We start from the raw sequence: 17886 nt of genomic DNA, 5'->3' as shown, positions 1-17886 counted from the left end.
CATACTTGCATTAATGAATGATTCAGCGCTTTGAATGAATCGATTGAATCAAAGATTCAATGACCCAATTCAATGAAAACTGCCTCCTTCCTTAGCGATTCAGCCGTTTGAACGAAACATTTGAATAAATGACTCAATAACTCACTAATTTGCTGCGTCCCAATTCGCATACTATCCGTCCTAAATAGTATTAGAAAATAGAATTAGTAAGTCCCAAATCGTAGTATGTTGAAATGAATGTTCCAAAGATACCCGGATGGTCTACTATATCCGGTCAGAATCCGAAGTGCAGATCGATGCACACTCTAACGGCTAATATTGCCCACAACCCATCGCGCGTTGGACGAGGATTCGGTTAGAACTACAAACACGAGTGAAAAGTGTTAAAAAACTACAGACATGGAGGACGCGCGCGAGTCCGGCGGTTATGTAGAGAGGTTTAGATAAAGGGGTTTGAGTGATTAATCATCAGTATCTAACCTGACGAATATGTATTTATTCAATGTTGTCTACATTATATTGCATCTGCAGCAGCACTGTGAACTTTTGTAAAGATATGTTTAGCCATTACCTTTTAAATGCATCATTATATTCAAATTGCAAACACATGAGGAGAGTCTCCGTATGAAAGACCCACGACTGGCAGATGAACGTGTTCTCCGAAACGGTAGGAAATCAAATTCGATTGAATGGAGGATTTTAACTGTGACAGGATGATTGACAGGGCAGTTTAAGGTGACTGGGTGCACGCGACAGATCTGTCCGTTAAAGATGACGTGATAGTATATCCCAAAGCTTGCCTACTCATTTGCTACACACTCAAAAGTATGTACTTATTCTTCACAAAAAGAGTACATAGTTTTAGGTCGTAGTATAAGTAGGCGAATTGGGACGCAGCAATTAAGACAGTCACCTGCCGCCCCCTATTGGTGGTTTAGTTTCGTGTTTAAAAGTAGGCTATAATTCTTTCCAATATCATATTTGTATCTTCAAAAAATATTTAAAACAATCTTGTAACATTATTTAATGCAGTTGTAATTTTTCAGTGTAAATTAATTAATTTGATTGGTAACAGCATAGTGTCTTATTATTTCAATTGAATTTATTGATCAAATCTAAGAATTTAAAATGAAAGATGAAGCATACGTTTAAACCGATTTCTACATTTTTACTTGGACAAGAGAATGGCTGATACTTGTTCGAAGGACAAGCACATGTAAAGCCTTAATGTTGAACCCTGAGTTATATTTTATATACTGTAGGCCTAGTATTATGTTTATGTGGCAAGCCAGTTTTACACATCAGCCCAGTCTATTCTGTAAAGTTAGTGATAAGCCGGGTCCGAGTTTTTTTTGCACATTAACTTGACAATAAATCTGGCACACCCAATTTTTCTTATGCACACCCAGAGACGCTTTTCTGGCTACGCTAGTGACACCCAAACCTAAAGCTCTCAACTTCGATTAATAGTGAAACGTGTCATTTCTGCACCACTAAACAGACTAGAAAAAAAAATGTTTTCACACAAGTCTCACACACTTCGTCTCCAACTGTCAGCCAACATTTACCACCATGTGCTATTTAAAGAAAGGAAATAATTTTTGTGTGATTGATCTGTATAAGTTTGATATTGTCATTAATTGGTGTAAAACTGAGGACATGTTAAAAAAAAAAACAAATAAAAAAACAATGCTCAGATGACCAGTTTATGCATTTAATTGATTTTAACTTTAAATTGTGATAATCTTCTCTCTCAAGCATTTAATCATTTCACAAACAAGTTTTAAGACAAGTCCCAGACTAAAAAGCATGTTTGAGCTTTTTTAACTCAACTTGCACTGGCATATATATTAAAATATGTCAGTGCCATTGTTTTGTCTCAAGATGCACACCAGTAATGTTTTTGTTTCTAAGGCACAGTTATAATCTACTTAAACGCCCTAATTGAACTAAGGCCTAATCCTGGCTTAATCTAGCCTAAACCATGTCTGTGAAACAGGGCCTTAATGTTTCACTAATATTGAGATTTCATTCAAACTTATCTTAGTTTACAGTAACAGGCCTGTGCAATTATAGCAATGCCATATTTTTCCACTGATGCCACCACCCCCGAAAAAGGACACTGAACTGTAGGCTACTGAATGAGAACTTAAGTGAGACCTGCTATGTACCGTACCTGATATATATCCAACAAATAATATCAATAGTAATCAATAGCCTATTGGAATGAGATCAGAATAAAATTGCTGACTTATGAATCGAAATCATGAAATCATGAAATGTCAATATCCAGCCCTAAGCTAAAAACACAGAGTACCAACAGTGAATTAAAAACAATACTGTAACATTTTGTCAGTAAACCTAATGCAGTTCTGTTCAGTATTCCTACCAAATGTTTTAAAAATCATTCACAATAATGTGTTTGTAATAATTCCAAGCTGAATAGTAGTCAGCCCTGGACTCAAATACATCTCATAAGATGATGTACATAACTATAGTTATTTTTGCTATTAAGGTTACTTTTTTAGCTGAGAACTATGCCATGTGCAACGTTACCACAATAAGGCCTACTTATAGTCTAATATTATAAATTTAAGGGTTGACAACGTTCTCCAAACTTAGTTTACTTTTTTTGAAATTATTCATGAAAAAATATTTTCGAGCTAGCACACCTTATACCTGATGAGTAATATTTTACTATGTTAGGAAAGTCGAGCTTTTATCGCAGAAAGAGTCCAAATAAAAAACCCAGTAATTCGGTAGGCTAACGTTACCAGCTAAGTTAGAGCCGTTGCCTCGGTTAAATTTCACAGCTTTTATCGACTCGTGTTTGCAATGTGGCGGAATTATGAATAACTTATTGTATGAGGCTTTTACCTGTGCGAAATTCATGTAATGTGCTGATAAATGCACATGTTGTGTGGCTGAGCAGGGGGAAGTCAGTGAGCTAATTATTAGAAAGGTAGCTAACGTGGTGATTTCGGTTTAGCATTTAGCTATATACTAGCATGCTAATGGTGCATTGTGCAAACACTTGTCGGAAATGTTGTATTTACGATTTACGTAGCCACCAAAAACGTCATAAATAGGAGTGAGAAGCTCGGTATTTTCTTTTGGGGGGGTGTTCGTGAGAAACGTGGTTTAGGTATTTAGCAGTTGTCAGGCTGTTTTATTTACAATAAAATAAGCAAATTGCCTGCACAAAATATAATAGTATTGAAATATAAAAATATAATGTGTAACTATAAAGTTTACAGTGTCTTCTTAAATTTATTAAAAACATTAAAAAATCATAACACACCTGATTGATCCTAATTTTCTAGAAGTAGAGTTTAAAAAACCTTTATGTATTTTTGTATAGATAATTAAGAGAAGGGAATTCCCACCTGAATTCATCAAACTCATAAAATATGAACTTCACAGAAGGACTTTGTTTCAGATCAAAATATTCAAGTCTGATCTAGAATATAATCCAAATCTAAAATGATGTGCCTAATATAACATCAAGTAATAAAATCAATGATTTCAATAAATTAATATTTCCGTTTTAAAAAATTATTTATGTGTCAACAAACCATTCTTCCTGCGGTTCATCAATTTCTAACTGGGTGTTATTTTGTCAAAATTTTAATTAGCAAAACCATATTAGACCTTATTCCCTCTAAATGTTGATGCCAGATCCAGATATATAGTATAAAAAGATTGATAAAAAAAAATCATTTCCTCTAATACCACATCTACAACAGCAGTTTAGCTGATCTGCTACCATTGATCCTAGCCGCTAGTGAAGGTTTGGCCAAAAACTTTTGTCACTTTGGTTTGGCCCAGTTAACCCCTGCTGGTAGATGCCATAACCACACCGACTGGCTGTATAAACTTTTCATTGAAGGCCATGTATTCTGATTAAATTCTTTGTCTATGAAATGCAAAAAAAAAAAATTATGTAGCCTACACTGCATGGCATTATTTAAATAATTTGCTATATGATATTAGTTATATAACATGGGACGAGTCCATCAATACACCCCTGCTTTAATAGGAAAGAAAACTGCGATCATCAAGTAATTTTATGGGGTTTTTAATAATCAGCAAAACATGCAGGAACCACATGATTTCCCCCTGTCATTACAATGAATAAATACAAAAGAAGATTTTAATATCTTAAATCTTCTGGCCAGTAATCTAATTAACCTTACAATATGTAATATAATATGTAATACACATAGGCAAGCACCATTTTTAATGAATTTCTTAAAAAAAGGATTAATTCACATTTCATTTAAAAATTCTGATACTGCAGTAGAAGGTCTTCACTGTGTTCCTTGGCAGTCTGAAAGGGAAAAGATAGCAAAAGTAAACAAAACAGAAATACAAGATCACAAAACAACAACCTGACTTAAATTTACAAGTAACGTTGTTTAAAAAAAAAGATGACTATGAATGTGACTTTCTTTATAGACTATGTCGCAAGCAGAAGAATCCAAATGTAATGTCAAATACATGTTCTACTGCAATTTATGGAATGTAAGTGTTCTCTTAATGGTAACAAGGCATCTTCAAAGTGGCAATAGCACCACCTACACTTACTAAGATGGTGTTGTTCATTGCCTTCAAGCGGTTCCAGAGGTCTCAGAGACTTTTATCTCCTCCTCTAACTCATCCACGCCTGCCTGAGTCATGAGATCAGAGATGTTCTTCTCCAGGTCATCGATTCGCGTACTCATCTCATCAAGTATTAGAATTAAGACAAAATCGTTTTTGAATAACCCATCATCTCATAATCAAGCTAGGAAGCATGAATCAGATTTTAACTGAACATAACAAAACATAGCTAGTGTAGTCCACTCAACTGAGCTACAAATACGTCTGAGCAATTATTTTATGCAAAAGGATATTTCGCCCAATGATCTGGTCTGACATGGTCTGGAACTTGTCCTGCATCTGCTGCAGCAATGTCTGTACCTGAATTGAATAAAAGAAAAAAGAAAAATGTTAAAGTGAAAACGAAACAAGCAATCAGAATAAACTTGGGCAGTTTTACTAAAATTGTGAATGAACGACTAGCATAAAAGAACTATCTAGAATCGTGTGGGCTTTGCGTGGGCTTCCCACACAGGAGTAAAAACAGCAGTTTAAGGGCATGCTCTCCGCCCACGCGTCGAACTGAAACCATAGTAACAAGGGAAACCTCTCAACATCATCGTGTAACTGTAATCACACAAGATACCTGACATTGAAATAAAGAAAGCTCTCATCTCATAACCCTCCTGAAAATAAATTATATCTACATTCTAATTTAACTTTCTAATTTAAAGAAAACATTTCCTTTAGGAACTCATTGGAGTGATCGGTCTGTACGAGTTCAAGACAGAACGATTAATAAAGTCAAGACAAATTACAACACTTAACCCTTCTCAATATTATACACTAATTAAACTAGGCTATACGTTGGCTTGAGCAGTGAGCGTGACTAAATAATAGGCGGCTGTAAAAGTGCAAGACTCAGCATTGTAACGTTAGCTCGGTGAAAACCAAAAACTCACCACAACAGTCAGGTCCTGCGATGTTTTAAGGTCCTTCTCGGACATTATCTTCTTCAACAAGTATACGTGCCTTTGCGTGTGATCAAGAGCCCTGTCAAGGCAGTACAGCACCGTCTGTGTGAAGCATTCGAGATGGAAACTGTCGTGGAAGCAATAGCCGATTTCGTTGTTAAGGGGATTGGTCAGTGAATTAAAATCAATAGAGCGGTTTATACATTTTTAGCTGCGGTCATTTTATTTCCTACAGAGGGCGCTCGGTGGCTCAGAAAGTCAGAAATATCAAGTTTGCAGCAAAAACAAAGATTAAAAAAAATATTATGTCATATAAATCTGAGCAGCTGAAATTATAGTGATTAGTGCTGGCGATATAGTTACAAATAACTTTAATATAATAATTTTAATAAAACCTTGATTTTCAGCCTTTTGATTATATTTTATAGTAGTTTTTATTAATATTTTTTTAGATTTAAAAAAAATACAGTACTCATAAAAGAGTATGCTAAAGTACCCAGATGTGCATACGATGGACACTTTACTATCCCATGAGGCCACGGGAGAGGATTCGTGAATGGCAGTGAAGCGACAAAAACTGGAGAACTATCGCTGGTAGGTCACATGACATTGACAATATGGCGAATGTAGCACGCCCAGATTACATTCATACTTTAAAGAACATATTTTTTTCGGTCATGAAGTAATAACTTTTTCAAAATGAGTACCTACTCAAGAGAGTATGAGACGCAGTCAGAGCTTTTGCGTTATCTCGCAAATGTTTTGCGTTCCCCCAAGAAGTTTTGCATTCATTTGAAAAACCTTTTGAGCTCTTTGTAAGCGAATAAAAAGTTTTCTCTGCGGATTTGCAAAAGTTTTCGTGAGGGAACGCAAAGTTTCTCTGGGAAACTCAAAACATTTGCGAGAGAATGCAAAAGCATTGACAGATGTTTTTTTCCTCCATTTCATATTTTTTCATAGCGTTTCAATAAATTAAGAATTATCACTCTTTCCATTCTTAAATTTAAAGGGTTAGTTCACCCAAAAATGAAAATTAAGTCATTAATGACTCACCCTCATGTCGTTCCAAGCCCGTAAGACCACCGTGCATCTTCGGAACACAGTTTAAGATATTTTAGATTCAGTCCGAGAGCTTTTTGTCCCTCCATTGAAAATCTATGTGCGGTATACTGTCCTTGTCCAGAAAGGAAATAAAGACATCATCAAAGTAGTCCACGTGACCTCAGTGGGTTAGTTAGAATTTTTTGAAGCATCGAAAATACATTTTGTTCCAAAAATAACAAAAACGACAACTTTATTCAGCATTGTATTCTCTTCCGGTTCTGTTGTCAATCCGCTTTCATGAGTCCGCTGACGTAAGACGAGCTGACGTGTTATCTGGTGCGCCCGAGCTTCGTTTACAGTCTGAGGGAGACGCACGCTGTAAACAAAACAATCTTTGCAAACATCTCTAAGGATTTCGACACAGGGGAAGACTTGCATTTTTTTTAACCAGACATATTTATTTGAACCCGAATACACGGACGCACCAGATAACACGTCAGCAGCGTCTTACTGGCCTTGTGAACGCGGATTGACAACAGAACCGGAAGAGAATACAATGCTGAATAAAGTCATCGTTTTTGTTATTTTTGGAACAAAATATATTTTCGATGCTTCAAAAAATTCTAACTAACCCACTGAGGTCACATGGACTACTTTGATGATGTCTTTATTGCCTTTCTGGACAAGGACAGTATACCGCACATAGATTTTCAATGGAGGGACAAAAAGCTCTCGGACTGAATCTAAAATATCTTAAACTGTGTTCCGAAGATGAACGGAGGTCTTACGGGCTTGGAACGACATGAGGGTGAGTCATTAATGCCATCATTTTCTTTTTTGGGTGAACTAACCCTTTAATGGCTCCACAATTATAGCATTTGATACTTTTTATGCTATTTAAGATATTTAAGACTTTATATGGCCTTTTAACATTATTAAGTTTTAATATTTTATTACCGATATGTCAGCGGTCACGTAGGCTACTAGCTATTTCCTTTTATTTAATTTTATTTCATTTACCAGTGACTCCTTGGCAACCGCCATTTAAACAACACTAAAAGAAGAAGCGTCTCCTGTGAACCAATGGTTTCTAAGCCCCCTAGCGCCCCCTTTCCATGTAAATTGGTTATTTCATAGCAGACAGCTTCTTAGCCATTCCTCTGGGTTAAGTTTAATGGTATAAAACGTCATTGGCAACCGACAAGAAATGGAAAGTAAAGCCTGTCTAACTACTGATCTTACGTATTGATTGAAATGTCCACATATCTGCATAGAAGGATGATAGTTTATAAATGTATCACTATTAATTTAATCATGTGCACAATGCAAGCACAAATCATAAGATTTGCAACAGATATACTCAATTTCCCATGAATATAGCGACTGGCGCAATGATTCATGGGTATTGTTGTTTATTTGTCATTGCATTCAGTGCAGTCTGTCGAAAAAAATCATTAGTTGAACTACATTCCCCATTAACACTTACAGGGCAAATTTTACATCGCAACGGCAATTTCACCGCAAGGGGTTTCTTGAGTCAGTTGACATCGTCGACTTTGGTGAGGCGACACGCACACGTAATTTTTTTGGGAACTTTGGTCGTTTTCCCCCTTCGTAAAAAATGATAATAGCCCGAACGCAGAGTTCATATTACTAAAATTTGTTTGCAAAAAAATGCTGGATCCTTGGTTTTATTATTGGTTCTTTTTCACTTGGTGGTCCGTTAGGTAATAGAAGCTTGATTATTTTTGCAACGCTACTTGCTGACCAAAATTAAGTTAATTAATCCTTCCAGGGACTCAAGATCCAGCGATATTCCATTGGATCCGTTTGTAAAACGAAGTAAAATCGTCGTACAAGTCATTCTAATGCCCAGCTAACCAGACTATATAGCTGGTCAGCCGGGGCTTGCTGCGCCCAAGCCGGGCGAAGATTGACGCTGCTCGGTGTCATCCAACTGAATAGGATCGAGTTTATTAGGCGACAATGCTTGGAATAATGTCCGAGCACCAAGGTAAGGAAAAATCTTGACTTTGATTTTAAATATTTAAACTTTAACCATGTTGTGATAAGCAACACCCATCAACGATCAGTTTTAGCAGAGTCAGCTAGCAGCTTTAGCAGTTAGCAGCTTTAATACTGTAGTAATGTAACATACTCTTTAGTTTATAAGTCTGATTTCTACTTGTAAGCCTGAATCATTGCCAGTCACTTTGTAGTGTATGATCGTGGTAATGTAGTAGTGGATATTTTACTTGCGCTGACGAGCTGGTTCATCCAGGGATTGGCCAAGTTGCTATCTTGTGCAATGGAGTGAAATTAGTCGAGTTGGTTGTTGCTAGTCGTTAAGCAGTTACTGTATGATTCAAAAGCATTCCTGATGTCCAACCACTGATTTCTGTTTAAATGATTTAATGTGTACGTTTCCAAATCCACAGTTACGCATCTTTGCGCATTTTGTCTTCGCCAAGTAACAGTTAAACCAGCTGTCTTTTCAAAGTAGTTGGTGCTGTTGATCATTTTTAACCCGATGGCAGTTAAATGTATTTTGTTTAATACACAGTTCGGCGTTTTCTCTGATATTTGTATACCATTTAAGACAACAATGTTGTTTTTTTAACACAGGTCACTGTATTGTGCTTAGCGTTGTAACGTTAGCATTTCGCTGCTTGACTGTAACGTTAACCCATTGTTTTGCCGCCGAGGTAACATTTAAAGTTAACGTTCAATGTTTTGACGATGGTGTCTGATCTCCTTTTAGCACTTATTGATTTGGTTGTTGTAAATACTCCATATTCAACCATTTATGATTTTATAAGAATTTCCAAACCAGAGAAGTTGTCTTGGCTTGTTTCGACGTCGAAAATTAAGGTTTAAGCCGCATGCTGCTGCGTCCTTGTTCCTTTATCACTGGTTTAGCTTAGCTACTGTGTATGTCGCTAAATTAGTCTAGTTTTCTCCACAGCTTAAGTCCTTCAAACCGTGTGGGTTTTTGGATGTAAAATGGTGCTTTGAGCACTTGAATTTTACGCCTCGATCAACAGGGTGTCGCGAGGAATAGCACAGTTAGCTTACCGTCGAAAACGCACTTTTTACTAGGTTTGTACCACTGAAAACGGCACAAATCGACTCCGTGCAACGTTCCTTCGGTCAAAACTGTTGTTTAGCCACAAATTAATGTGAGTCTTTCCCTTTCTTTTTGCTACATAGATTCATTACTGAAGTGCAAAGCAGAGACTCTGGTAAGTCGAACAAGGAAATAAAAAAAATTCACCCTACAGATGGCAGTGCTTGTCACAATGCTAATGATTGATGTTCATGTCCAGCCATCAGAGAGAAGAAAGAGGACAGTGGAGGACTTCAACAAGTTTTGCAGTTTTGTTCTTGCATATGCTGGTTACATTCCTTCTCCAAAGGAGGTAAGAATGGAACATTGTTTTACATTTATGTGTGGTTTTATGTATTGAAGCTCATTGAAATTCATGTTCCCGAAGACCTCCAAGTGCTGCAGCATTTTGACATCTGTGGGCAAGTTATAGCTTTGTGCCTCCTTGTCAAAACTAGGCTCAGTTGTAACTTGTGCACAGTTGGTGCAACCAGCCCCTTGATTGGTAGAGGTCAACCAGCTATACTTGATTTTTCAGATGATAACTAAGTTGGATAATTAATTAGCTGATAGTTTTTAAACTCAGGAGTTTAAAAAAAAAACAGTGCTGAATTTTTATGAAATTAACAATGATGACCTGCAGATTATAACAGTGATAAACTGCAGATTTACCGAGTGCAACCCAGGGGTGTCCTGTCCTGCTCCTGGAAGGCCACTGTCCTGCACCAAGGTAATTAAGGTCTTCAGGTTTACTAGAATCTTCTGGGCAGGTGTTTTAGGACAAGTTGGAGCAAAACTCTGCAGGATGTTGGCCCTCCAGGATCAGGATTGGACACTCCTGGTTTAACCTGTAAATGTACATTTACCTTTGAATGTCCTCTTGAACTTTTACTGGTCTTTTGAACCTGTATTTCTAGATGTCAGTGATGGCTTTGGTATTTTAATACCAAATATCATCCGATTCATCCAGATTGAGATTTGTGTGCTTGTTTCTGTTGGCAGGAAAGGCCATGGTCGGGAGCATCCTCCAGTTCTCCAAGTAACTCTGGTGCTTCAGGAGAAGGCAGTGTTTTAGGTGGAGCGAGTTCTAACATGGCTCCCAGCTGGAGTCATGGCACTTCGGACTTGCACACCATACACACCTTCGTTCGCAAGGCTCGTGCCAATAAGAGCAACAAGAGTATGCGGCGGCTCTCATCTGACAGTTCCCTGATGGACAAAATGCGTTTAAAAGACTCTTTCTATGAGGACCAAGTGGCCAGCAAAGCTGAACGCAAAAAGGACAAGAAGCTGAAGCGTCTTTCTCTAGGTTCAGGCGCTGGCAGTAGCAGTGGTGGCGAGAAACGTGCAAGGATCAAGCGCAGTAAAAACCCCAAACAGTCCAAAGCCCTTAAGAAGCTTAAGAGCTCGGCCCACAGCGAGTCAGACTCTGAGAATGGTCTCGGCCATGGAGAGGAGCATTCGGACCCGGGAGCAATGACTGAGCGCAGACTACAGGCACAGGGTAAAGAGGAGAAGGAGGAGGCCACCCAAGAGGCAGATATGAGCTCCAGTGAAGGCGAGACTTGGATAGCGGATGAAGACATAATGGTGGAGTCAGGTTAGTTTATTAGGGACGGATGAAGATTTAGATCAGTTGTTTGTGTGTGTATGTATATGTGTGTGTTTGTGTGTATATATATATATATATATTAGGGGTGGCACGATCCGCTTTTTTTGCCTCCGATACCGATTCCGATACCTGGGACTCAGTATTGGCCGATACCGATCCGATCCAATACTAAAATAATAATTAAAAAAACAGTTCCAAATTACCTAATAAACTGTATCTGTATGCCTCACTGTGGGGAAGAGACTGGGATTATTATTTTGTTAAAGGCATCAAAGCTTGACTTAAACATTATTTTCCTTACTTTGTAAAACAATACAGACAAAATATATACTATATAATTAAAATACATTTATTTTAAAATTTTAAGCGTAACTTTTTAATGAAGCAGCAACATATGATACATAGATTGGACAGAACAACTAAGGCTATCAATAAACTGCCATTGCGCAAAAGTATTGTAATATGAAGTGCTCGAATTCAGAGCGGCACGAAACCTTATGCGCATCCCGTGCGCAGAATGAAGCGCTCGAAGCAACATGGAGTCACGGCGCGCAGCGCTTCGCATTGAAAAGTTCAAAGCACAAAAGTTAGATATAAATATATTTCTTTATTTATTCATTAGTTTGAGCCTTTTAACAGTTTTAAATATCAGTTAATGTGCGCGTGAAGAGCAATTATATCGCTCTCTACTCCAGTGTTGTGATCACTGAGGAGTTGTGTTGTGATCTAACAGACACCCGGTTGAAAGTAACATGTGAAACTCCAGCACGTTAAAGTCCTTTTATGCAAACCATAGACCTTTATCTACATATCTACATTATAATAATAGGAACATTGACTCATCTTGGAGAGAGTTTCATCGTGTTGACTGTTTTACCCGAGCGCGACGCGCTGTTTGAGTGCTGAGAATGACTGACAGTCGCAGCGGAGGGAAGCACTTAGGTGAAGATTAAGTTAACGATTTAAATCTGTACCTCACATTAAACTATATGTAATGGCTTCAGAAATCTTGGAATACAGTACACGAAAACATTATAGTGCTTTATAATGTTTTTGTGCCTTTTGTGTTGTATAACAATGACATTCGTAGGCTACAATATCGGATCGTATTTGGATGGTCTCGTCTGGCGATACCCGATCCGGCAAATATTGCTAGTATCGGAGCAATACCGATACTGAGTATCGGATCGACGCACCCCTAATATATATATATATATATATATATATATATATATATAGTGAATACACACACACACACACATATATCAATTATTTTTTTATGTGTAGGACTTAGTTTTTCTTTAGTTTTTGATATATTTATTTTATTTATCTTTTCCTTACAGGGGACGATTCGTGGGATTTAATCACCTGTTACTGCGGTAAACCCTTTGCAGGACGCCCCATGATTGAATGTAGTCAGTGCAGCGTGTGGGTGCACCTCTCTTGCGCCAAAATTAAGAAGTCTAATGTGCCTGACATATTTAATTGCCACAAATGCAGAGACTCTCGGCGGTCAAGTCAGAAAAAAGACACTTAGATGAGGGAGTTCATTCCCTCCAAGCTCTGAATGTTCCCGGTTCTCCAGTTTTTGTACCCGACACCATTTTCAGTTAAGAATTTTTTTTTTCTTTTTTTTTTTCTACTTTCTTTGCATTTCTAGTTTTGGTAACTAGTTACTCATTACGTTTTGCAGTCAGAGGTCTCAAATACAGATGGAAAAATTATGTTTGAATTAATCTCTTACCTCCTGAGTTGGATATTAGACCATGAGTAATGTGAATTCTGTTTGGCTTAAATGTGACGGCTCGTTTGTAAACTATCCTTTTGTCACATCAAATTGACATTTGAAATGATTGGCTTGCATATTGGTTAATTGGCACTATTTTACTTTGTGGAAAAAGTTAGAGGGCACCGTTTCCACCCTACAGTTTCCACAAATGTATACTATATTGGTTGTATTGATACTACAATTTAAAATAGTCTACTTAAAATAAAATAAAACTATACAAATTACAGGAAAATGTTGTCATGAATTTGCCAAAGATTTGAGAAATTGTTGACACCACTGCTATTAGAAAATTCATTATTTCTTAGTGTACTGTCCAGTTGATAATTTTTTGTTTCATTTGGATAAATGGCTTTTTTTGAAGAATAGTAGATGTATTGTGTTAGTCTGAATGCCTTTTCCTGTTGGTGATCATACACCTGCTTAATTTATGTTTGTCACACCCAAATTAACTTCAGTCAGCTAACATATATATTAGATGATCAAATATAAATAGCTATATGAGTCATTTAAGCAGGGAATCCTTTCAGTTGCAATTATTGATATATCAAACATTAATTTCTTCTAACTCTACTGGTAATGTACAGTATGTTAACCCATGTACTTTGTCGAAGAATCTATCAGAACTCTTCAGTCTTTAATCACTTGCACAACATAGTGTTATTTTTTTTTTCAACGTGTTGAGATTTTTGGAAGATTTCAGTTTAATAAGATGTGAAGGCTAGATTTAGGAGCTTTGCTGAAGCTGTCCTCGAATTAAATGGTTGTAATTGTTTGGGGGTTTTAAACTCTGAGAACTGGTGAAGATTACTCATTTATGCTAAGAGCTCTTTCATTTGAATTAGTTTGGAGACTATTGTTTGGATTTATTTTTTTGTTTGTTTGTGAAGCAAGGGGGACTGGAAATCCCCATAAACCGAACATCTCTTGCCTATGTTTCAGTCTGTAAATAGCACAGATTTTGAGAAGTGTACATATGTGAAAGTGAAGAGAAAAGCAAAGCAAAAGGTATATTTTTTGGCATCTGATATCGTTCTCTTTAACTACCTGAAGAAATAAAACTTTTCTTTATTGGGCTTTGAATGTCTTATTTTCCAATTCTAGCTTATTTTAATTCACAGAGACATGATACATTTTAACATAAATTGAAAGAACATTAGACAAGACTCCGTAGTTTATCCATGAAGGTTTTATTTTGCAGCAACACCAGTACAGCGTCTGTCAGTTTGTATCCCACTAGAGGGAGCTAATAAGCTAATGTTCATAAAACATAAATACAAATAAATAAGTCACAGTTCATAAACCTGAGATGCAATGACTTAAAAGAAACCAAAAAAGAACTAAAACTACACAACATAATAAATTGTAATTTTTTACGGTATATGTAATCTGTCAGCTTGATCACTTTGCGTCATACTCCTTAAAATCTCCAGGTTCCTCCTAAGGGGGGGGGGGAGGAAATATTTTAACATTGGTTGGATATGCAGTCTTTACTTCAAATGTATAAAGCCAAGCCACCCTGATTTTCTCTTGTCTGAAAATACCTTTCTTTTCCAAGTAGACAAACGGGAGCTGCCAATGGGGTCCAGAGGAACAGTGATCCTCCTCCTAATGGGGGAACAAATGTAGAAAAAGTATAAATTTGGGCTCAACATAGAATAGCTGCTATGGAGAACTATTAATACAAAAAAAAATTCAAAATCAATTTACAATTTGTAAAATAAATAGAGATTTAAAAGAATTACATTTTATAAATATATATGTTACAAAATTATTTTAAAATGTTATATTTAATGGAATACATTTTTTAAACTGCGTAAAGATTCCAACTGACCTCTTATCCTTGTTTTTGCGTCGGTTGCCGGTTGCTGGTTGCACGTTGATACGTTCCAAAGGGGAAAAGAAGGCAGGAGACTTAGCCGGATTGGGATCCCAGTCCCGAGTCATTTCACCTTCATTTCCTGGGAACAAGTCTGCCAGATCAGAGAGCTCATAGATGTGTGGTGACATCTCCTGATCCGACCTGTGATAGCTCTGCAGGGAATTAGATGCATTTTTAATACATCTGATATGTTTCAAAATGTGTCTATACAATGCTGTATTAAAAAGCATCAGAACTGTATATAAATGTGTATTCTGTTGAGAAGAGGATAAATGAAGCGTTTAAGTAATGTGATATTTACTCTTTTCATTCGCAGTCTGTCTGGTATCAGGAAAGCATAAAGCTCGTCCATCAAGAAGTAGACAACCAGAATAAGTAGCAAACACCGGGAGCACATCATCTGAGGGTACAACATCACACCAAATATTATATTGAGGAAAATTGTTTCAAAGATTTGATTTAACGACAAACTGTTCACAGTGAATACAATCACTGTTTGGAAGTTGTTTCAAACTTCTAGTTCACACGGAGTTCCTGTTTGCTCTCACTGGCCACGTGTTAAGAATAATGTGTCAAATTCAGCTCAATTATTAGGACAAAATTCAGAATCTAATAAAAGTATATTGTGTTTCTGGTATTTACCTTCTTGGTGAATTCGTCTGTCCTTTAGAAGGTTCTTCAGGGGTTGTTTGACAATCCTGCTCTGTCCTGTCTTGTCTGTCTATGTTGCCTTGCCGTCCTCTTTGTCAAGGGCATGTGTGTTTTGGGTATTTGTAGACCTGAAGCTGGGGTGGGTTTATATAGGATGACCAGGAAATTATGGATAAAGGGAGTCGGTGTGTCTAGCATGACTTCACCCTCCCTCCAAAAAGATTAGAACATGATAAAAGCTTCATTTTGGTTGTTGTTCTAGTTCAAACTCAGGTTAACAAGTTGACAAGACAATATCTACTTTGAGGGCACCCAGAGAATATTATAAGACACTTAAAAGTCAGTATTTCATAATGACATGTTTGGGATATTCTTATATTTCATACAATAGATAAACTATTAATTCCAAATGTAAATTGCCCAAAATTGCCCTGAAAGGCGTGTAAGGCTTTAATTTAGCTATGTTGTGTTAACTCCTAACTAAACAATTCTGTAAATAAATGTGACAATGTGATTTCTGCACTGATTTTCAAATTCTGAAGGACAAAGAAAACATTTAAAGGGTTCTGTCAGGCACTTCATAGAGGTTCCAATCATGGCATAGAGTTTTGATTCATTTCTTTATTTTAATTCAATTTTATGAAGTAGCTAATAAAATACTTCAAAAAAATAAATTTCAATAATCAATATAAATCAAAATAACCCGTTAAACATGCAGCGTTATTCACTCATTTAACACATTTCTCCATTGAACCTTTTGGGCATAAAGGGTTCTTCAAAATTGAGTCAAGAACTGCAGGGTTCAATGTTATGACCAAAAACATGATAAATGGCTGATATTAAAAATCTACCATATATTCTTGAAATAAATTACAAATAAAAAATTAAAAGTGAAAATGAATGATATGATATTAATGATGTAGTTAAATTAGGCATTTAAATTATGCAACCCTGTGCATTTTAGCTAGTTGACATTCATACAAATTCTGAATGTTCAGTCATTTGGAGAGTCTGTGTGTGGCCTGTTCAGGTATCAGATAATCTTGTCTCGCCCAATTTCAGTTTCAAAACACTGGATGCTCATCCACGTACACCAGAACGGTCTCTCTCTCTGTCTCATTAGGGATGGTCGTAGTATTAACAGAGGAAACACACACACACAGAAGCAAGTAGAAAAAAAGCAGGAGAGGCCTCTGTGGATGGCCTACCAGCAGTCTGACACGTTTTCTCTTTTCCTCTTTTCCCTCCCTATCCTAATTATCGCTATTTCGGGCAACTGGGGCCACCAGACATAGATTAGCTGTTGACAGACAACCCATGGTGAAAATAAACTACCTTTACTAAACAGGGCCGCTGCAATCCGCCAAGATGTCTGTCAACAGAGATTGGGAACAAATTGTTGCCACTGATTACTCTAATTAGTGTAAAATGAATGTGTGTGCTCATTTTTGACAATCCCGCCTTCTCGTTTCTCCCCTATAAGTACCTAGTGGTTCCAAATTTAGAACAATAAAATTCTAAAGAGTCCAGTGCCAGCACCAATATCAGCGTTTTTGTGAAAATTCAATACTTTTTTTTTACTATGCATGTTATTTTAGGCTGCGTATTTTCATTGTATATAACATTTATTGTAGACAAAGTAGCGTTTTTCCAAAACGTTTCAGATGATAGAATGGGTGGTTCATTTTCAGCACTTTATTTGGCGATTCAATAAGATATTGAGTAATATGCAGAGTGCATATTACACTACTCTGATTTCATCCAAGGTATGGATCAGGTTTTTTTTCTACAGTACTGCTCACTTCATTTGCGATTCTTTAAATTGAAAATATATTTGTCTACTGGTTTACAGCCTGCTCTCAGCTTTGTGTTATGGATGTTGAGTAGGTGAAAAGTGCCTGCTCTTTTTTTTCTTTTTCTTTTAGTGACTACTGTGTGTACATGCAGTCTACTAGTTAAATTACAAAACAAAATGCAGCACATTAAACCAAACATTCAATTTAAACCACATACATGACAGGGCATAACAGATAGAAACAAAATTGTTAATCTCTGTGGAAAATGCAGTCTTTTAAGTTGAAAACTGAGAGCAAGATTGAAGATTTGGAGCGGTTTAAAAGCTGATTGAAGCTGTTTTACGGCATAGTTCTTTGTAACGCTTCGACAGATTATGTTTATCTGGGTTTAGTATTTTATGGTGAGTGTCTGTTTTGTAAAATCTTTCTGTACATTGTTTTCAAATGTTTCCAA

The 17886-nt window shown here is 36.7% G+C and overlaps 3 protein-coding genes across 6 annotated transcripts; 1 reads left to right on the top strand and 2 right to left on the bottom strand.

The window, feature by feature from the left end:
• Positions 1-4062: 4062 nt before the first annotated feature.
• Positions 4063-5738, bottom strand: hsbp1a (heat shock factor binding protein 1a). The gene is made up of 4 exons (XM_077227285.1): positions 5544-5738; positions 4896-4962; positions 4588-4732; positions 4063-4330 (listed from the first exon to the last, which is right to left on the bottom strand). Exons 1-3 carry the CDS (start codon positions 5586-5588, stop codon positions 4611-4613), a joined length of 234 nt encoding a protein of 77 aa, XP_077083400.1. The 5' UTR covers positions 5589-5738; the 3' UTR covers positions 4063-4330; positions 4588-4610.
• A 2378-nt stretch (positions 5739-8116) lies between these two features.
• phf23b (PHD finger protein 23b) lies at positions 8117-14179 on the top strand. The gene is made up of 5 exons (XM_077228341.1): positions 8117-8613; positions 9810-9841; positions 9926-10018; positions 10708-11305; positions 12661-14179. The coding sequence occupies exons 1-5, from the start codon at positions 8586-8588 to the stop codon at positions 12852-12854; spliced, it is 945 nt and encodes a 314-aa protein (XP_077084456.1). The 5' UTR covers positions 8117-8585; the 3' UTR covers positions 12855-14179.
• A 98-nt stretch (positions 14180-14277) lies between these two features.
• On the bottom strand, positions 14278-15742 carry LOC143737235 (uncharacterized). 4 transcript variants are annotated; one of them, XM_077228345.1, is made up of 5 exons: positions 15628-15730; positions 15287-15385; positions 14938-15137; positions 14648-14711; positions 14278-14543 (listed from the first exon to the last, which is right to left on the bottom strand). In XM_077228345.1, exons 2-5 carry the CDS (start codon positions 15383-15385, stop codon positions 14505-14507), a joined length of 402 nt encoding a protein of 133 aa, XP_077084460.1. In that variant the 5' UTR covers positions 15628-15730; the 3' UTR covers positions 14278-14504. The 4 variants fall into 4 exon arrangements, with proteins under 4 accessions (XP_077084460.1, XP_077084458.1, XP_077084459.1 ...); XM_077228343.1 differs by lacking the exon at positions 15628-15730 and having other exon boundaries at positions 14398-14543; positions 15287-15474; XM_077228344.1 differs by having other exon boundaries at positions 14491-14711; positions 15628-15742.
• Between the last annotated feature and the right edge of the window lie 2144 nt (positions 15743-17886).

This window comes from Siphateles boraxobius, unplaced genomic scaffold, assembly GCF_051911475.1.
Source record: "Siphateles boraxobius isolate OS27281-9 unplaced genomic scaffold, OSU_SipBor_1 130, whole genome shotgun sequence".
NCBI lineage: Eukaryota > Metazoa > Chordata > Actinopteri > Cypriniformes > Leuciscidae > Siphateles > Siphateles boraxobius.
Note: the sequence above shows the minus strand (reverse complement) of the source record. Positions and strands in the feature narration are given on the sequence as shown.